This window comes from Panthera pardus, unplaced genomic scaffold (genome assembly GCF_024362965.1).
Source record: "Panthera pardus isolate Hobbes unplaced genomic scaffold, ASM2436296v1 HiC_scaffold_12, whole genome shotgun sequence".
In the NCBI taxonomy this organism is placed as follows: Eukaryota; Metazoa; Chordata; class Mammalia; order Carnivora; family Felidae; genus Panthera; species Panthera pardus.
Window position 1 is genome coordinate 71,677,524 of NW_026526677.1, and position 6,000 is coordinate 71,683,523.

At 36.8% G+C, this 6,000-nt stretch overlaps 1 protein-coding gene across 2 annotated transcripts in view; it reads left to right on the plus strand.

Annotated features, from left to right (window-relative positions):
* Window positions 1-2,847, plus strand: part of TYR (tyrosinase) — a 106,115-nt gene extending 103,268 nt beyond the window's left edge. The window contains exons 5-6 of one of the 2 annotated variants that reach the window (XM_019450049.2): window positions 1,182-1,252; window positions 2,211-2,405. In XM_019450049.2, the coding sequence (XP_019305594.2) occupies window positions 1,182-1,252; window positions 2,211-2,297 (158 nt within the window). In that variant the 3' untranslated portion in view covers window positions 2,298-2,405. Of the gene's footprint in view, window positions 1-1,181; window positions 1,253-2,210 lie in introns of both variants that reach the window. The other variant, XM_019450048.2, reaches the window with a different exon arrangement.
* Window positions 2,848-6,000: the final 3,153 nt, after the last annotated feature.

Genomic DNA, 6,000 nt, shown 5'->3' on the forward strand with positions numbered 1-6,000 from the left:
CCTATTTTAACCATTCTGAACATTCTGAATCATTTTAAATTTTATTTCATGTTGCTACCCATGATTTCCAAGATATGTTATTAAATAAACATTCCTTTTCTCATTGGTTTGTGAATCTCATTTTTATTATACATGGAGTTTACATATACATAAAACCTTGGTTTGCGAGCATAATTCATTCTGGAAACACGCTTGTCATCCAAAGCACTTGTATATCAAAGTGTATTTCAAGAACCATTGGCTCAGTTGTGATCATAGGACATTCAGCATCACATAGTCATATTGTAAGATATCACTCATTTATCAAGTGAAAATTTATTACAAATGTTTGCTCATCTTGCAGAACACTAGCAGAACAAGTTACTCATAATAGAAGGTTTTACTGTAGTTGCAATTCCAAAATTTCCTAAGGTTTCTACTCCATCTTTTATTGTAGTGGACATATAATTAACTTTTTTAAATAATCAGGACTTTCAAAAATGCAAATGGCATAAACTCCATAGGAATGAGATTAGATTAAAAAATAAAGGTATTTTTTGGTTTAAAAAAATCCAAGGAGGGATGAACACTCAAACTCTGGGAAAGGCAGAAATGCAGCTGAGACTGAGGAAGAGCAGGAACCAGGGAACTAAAAGCCCTAAAGACTCTCTGTCTCTCTGTCCCTTTGTCCCTCTCACTGTCTCTCCCATTCTCTCTCATCTCTATTTCTTGGAGTGCGTTCATCCTGTCTTCTACAGGTTGAGAAGTCAGGCTGTCATCAGTTCCCAAGACACCTGGCAACTGCAGCACAGTAAATTCTGAGAAGTGATTCTGATTGGCCCATCTTGAGTCAGTGGTCTACCATGTACCAATCAACTATGACCAAGGAAAGAGTTTTCAAAGAATGTTATAGCTCCCGCATCAGTGAGGGTGGGAAGGTAGGGATTGAGAGCAGATGCAGGTTCAAAGACCTATGGCTTAAATAAGTTACTTTATTTATTGCTCAAATAGCATTTTTGGTGTGTTGTTGAACATCAGCTCCATAATTCCAGGGTCCGGAGCTCTTCTTTCTTGTTTCCACAAGACCTAGGGCTTAATCTGGACCACATGGTCCATGATGGCTCATCAACACACTATCTGCATTACCACTAAGCAAAAAGAAAAAAGGAAAAAGGAAAAGATACATTTTTTTTCCTTTTAAGGAAAATGCCCCAAAGTTACATATATTGTTTTCACACAAGACTTGAGTCACATAGACATCATTTGCTTCAAGGTAAGCCCAAGATGCACTCTCTTCTTTGTATACAAAATGAATAGGAATATCTTAGAGTCTCTTATAAATAGTGATAGGTATTTTTAAATCAACCAAAAGGATACAATAAATTATTAACTACAAGGGAAAAATAACATAAGGAAATGTAACCATTCCACTGTGAATATTATTTATATACTAAAACTAACGAAGGGGTGCCTGGGTGGCTCAGTCGGGTAAGCATCCGACTTCAGCTCAGGTCATAATCTCACAGCTTGTGGGTTTAAGCCCCCTATTGGGCTCTGTGCTGACAGCTGAGAGCCTGGAGCCTGCTTGGGTTTCCATGTCTTCCTCTCTCTCTCTCTGCCCCTCCCCAACTTGCGCTATCTCTCTCTTTCTCTCTCTCTCTCTGTCTCAAAAATAAAAAAAAATTAAAAAAATTAAAACTAATGAAAATCCAAGATGTGGATTTCACCCCAAATCATGATGTTATTGTGCCAAAAAGACTTAGGGAAGAAAAGGGGAGTTGTAAGATAACAAGAATCATTACTTCTCTATGAAGAACTCCAGATATAAACTTGATGAATTAAAAGATGGTAATATTTTCCTATTATTTTGAAATATGGAAGCAAATATCAGAATAAAGAACTAGAAATTACAATAGTTGACTTGGTTGTAGGCACTACATAAATTACAGATCAGTTGATTGATTGTTATCAATCAACTTTAAAACATTCCAGCAAGGTGGTATTATGTTCCTGCCTTCCTGATAAAGAAACGAAGGTTTAGGAGTATTAGGTGTGAATTTTCTGAGCTCTTATAGCCACTAAGTAGCAGAGCTGGCATTCAAACCCAAGTGTCTGACTCCACAGTACTCTGCAAGGATAATTAATGATAATGATGATGATGATGATGTTAATGATGATGCTGATGCTGATGATGACAACAGTAAAAACACTGGGATATCTTTCTGTTTCAGAACGGGACATTTTTCAAGATTACATTAAGCCCTTCTTGGAACAAGCAAGTCGGATCTGGCCATGGCTCATTGGGGCTGCTGTGGTAGGCTCTGTCCTCACGGCTGTGCTGGGAAGGCTCACTAGCCTATTGTGTCATCGTCGCAAAAGAAAGCAGCTCCGTGAAGAAAGACAGCCCCTCCTCATGGAAAAGGAGGATTACCACAGTTTGTTGTATCAGACTCATGTATAAAAAGCTTAGGCAATAGAGTAGGGCCAACAAGGCTGACCTCACTTTAACTCAAATGATGTTCAAGTCCCCAGGGGATGTTCCAAGAGCAGTCCCCGGTATTGGTTTGTGAAGACTTACCAGAATTGCCATCTAATACAAAAGGTACCCCTCCTCCAATTCAGGGAGAATACACCTGTGCTTGCCTCACTGCCTTTTGATCCCTTTGACAGTTTTCCTCAAACCCATATTTCTAACAAAAGGATGCCATTTGGTAATGAGTAACTGCTACTTGTATCTGAATGAAAGTGCTCTCATAAAAATGTGGGAATAATTTTGATTTTTCCTCCTGATTGTTTAATGAAATGTTTCTTTTTTATTGTTTTCTTTCTTTGATTTTAATAAAATGGTAACAAATTGACATAAACTGACTCCTTTGAGCTTGGGAAGTACGTTTTTGTTTTCCTCAGAAAGCATGTTTCCTTTATATTTTACATTCTTGCTCCAAAATGTATTAGGAACTTCAAATAAACAACAACCTTTAGCTCTTTCCTTCCATAGTTCTGAATATGTGTTCGATGATTCACTGAAAATAAAGGCCCCACCCCTACAACAAATATGGCTAAGTTCCTGTCCCAAGATGTACTCATTAACTATGCTGATCATGGTGATAACCCTATTAAAAGCTTTTTTTTTATCTTCTAAGAAGAATTTTATTAGAGAATATTTAAAATGCTAGGAAACATTTGAAGTTTGAGAACCATTATGTGAATTGCCTGGCTGCAGTTCTAATAAAATAAGACTTGTTTCTCTTGGCTGTTAAGACCCTAAATTACGATACACAGATAATCCTGCTGCTTGAATTTTTGGGTCTCACTGAATTTCTAAAAATAGTACAGTTGATACTACATTTCTATTATAGCTATGCATACATAGCATAAAAGACAAGGTCCAGCTGGTGGAAGTTACAGGGGACCATTTTGGTTCAATAAAAGGAAAAACTGTCCAGTATTCAGAGCTTTCCACAACCAAAAGGGACATCCTTAGGAAGTAATAAGTAGTTGTCACTATAGTTCTTCACATATACGCTGGATGGCTAATGCAACTTGAATTCTATAAAGAGAATTTAAGTATTAAGTTTATAGTAATACCTATTTAAATTGGCTCAGGACTCTCAATTCCCCATTCAGAAACAAGGTCAAGCATTCTCTATAAAAAGTCCCTGTGATTCTACCATAGTATTTCATATGTCACCAGATTCTAATTTCCACTCTCACTGGATATCCAAACTCATTTGCACTGTACTGATAACCTCCATCTCTTTGTTTCTCTTATGCCTAATTAACGTTTGCTCAGCATTTTCAATATGATTTTGGTTTTACTACTTAATTTGCATTTCCCATCTCATCTCTGAACACTATCTTTCACTGTCTCTGGATGCCAAGCTTTAAAGACAGACGTGTCTAATTCAGGCTCCCAGAAAACTACCTGGTCCTGACACCTCAACGTGTACATGTCTAGGGGGAGCATTTGAAAGGAGACAAGCTTACCTGTATGGTACCTTTCAACTAAAATATTCTACAATTCCTAGAAGGTCTGAAGCATAGTGTTCAGATTGTTTATGAATGCATTTAAAAATGAGTGGACTGAAAACCTTGAGCTCTTAAAAATGCCTTTATCTAGGAAAAAAGCTGACCTAAAGTCAAGATCACATAACTTTAAATCATTACATTTTATTTAGTCCCAATTTGGATTTCAAAGAAAAGCAAGAAAACAGCCTATTATACACACTGACTTAATGATCTCGACTAATTTTCATTTAGAAATAGAAATTCACAATTATTGCTGAGGTAATGTCTTTGACTCTCAGAAATCACTAATAGTTAATAAACTCAGTTATATAGAGTAATATTATCTTCTAACTCCCACTGTTTAGACTTGCTGACTAGCTTGTCTAATTTCAGCTGCTTCATAGAGAAAAGTCAGGCAAGGGATACGGAACAGCATACTTATTACTTAGACACTGAGGGTCTGTGGGACTAGTGGGTAAATACAAGGGATTTTATCCTGAACTTGGTACATTACCAGAAAAAAAAAAAAAAAAAAAAAAAAAAAAAAAAAACATTTAAAATAAATTAACAATGGCATCTGAGGACCAGATTCAATTTGGTTGGGAACTGGAACCAGTAAAACTAAGAACAAAAAGCGAGCAAAGAAATTTGGATAATGGTCTGCAGAAGATTGTGAGGAGGCAGTGACAGGGAATTTTGTTTGCCTTTTGTCTAATCCCAGAACACAAAGAAATTACTTAGGTAGGTTTCAGTTGAAAGCAAAAATTTTGGTCCAGGTGGTATTTTTAATCATTTTTACAAAGTACCTTGAATGAAAGTCCACCCTGGAAATTTTCATTGTTACTGACAGCGATCTGTAGAAAATCATTCTTTTCTGTATCACAAGACAATTCCCTCCTCTACCACTGCATTTTAACATAGAACATCATTCTGTTTCTCTAAAGGAGCCACATATTTACTTGTGTGTCAGCAGCACCATATCACACAGTGATTCTCAGTCTGGTTTTCTCAATAAGGTTCCAAAATTACCTGACACTTGAAGATACCTGGCAGGTTCATTAAATTCTAACCAACATTACATTCTGTGGCATTGTTTAAGAGTGTAGCTTTTCTAAATTGCTTCATTTCTGGCTCTGCTCTTTCACCATTGCCACGTTACAAGTCACATTTTGTTACAAAGAAATAAGCAGCTGCCACTCTTTTTGTTCCTCTTTCTGTGTTTTATTTAAAAAAAAAGAGTATTTTTAGTAACCAACCTTTCCAACAAGTCAAATATATAATTCTCCACCTGTAGAAATAAATATGTGATGGGTACAAGTCATTTCAAGCAGTGTCTCTAGCAGGCTGACAACTGGCATTCATTGTGAATGTTTTAAATAGCCTTTTCCTTGTTTATATGGGCTTTGATTTGTAGGAGCAGTTTTCTTTGTCATCATAAAAAGGGCCTCTTTGGGGCCTCCTATTGTTAGCCTGTGCTATTTTGGAGGGCACATCAGGAGAACAAAGTTCCATGCTCCTTCTGATTAGACTCCTTCTGAAAGCTGCTGAAATGCAAGTAGAAGACGTTTTTTGTTTTTTGTTTTAACTTTATGTTGCTTATTTTCAAAAGCATTGGCTAATTTGTACAATCATGAATATAAAATTGCCTATGGCAAACATGGGAGGTCTTCATGGCTTTCAAATCATTCAGCTTTTTAAAACTATATAGGAAGAATGCATTTCTTTGAAACAGAATCCTTATTAATACTCTGTACAGCCTGTGTTTATCTGTTTCATAAGTTCTTTTTTGTTTTTAATATTTATTTATTTGAGAGAGAGAGAGAGTGTGTGAGAGCTTGTGCGAGAAGGGGAGGGGCAGAGAGAGAATCTCAAGCAGTCTCCCTGCTGTTAGCACACAGACCAACATGGGGCTCAGGCTAGATGCCACTAACCAAACCTTGAGGTCATGACCTCAGTCAAAATCAAGATTCCTAGGCTTAACCGACTGAGTCACCCAGGCGTCCCCATAAATTC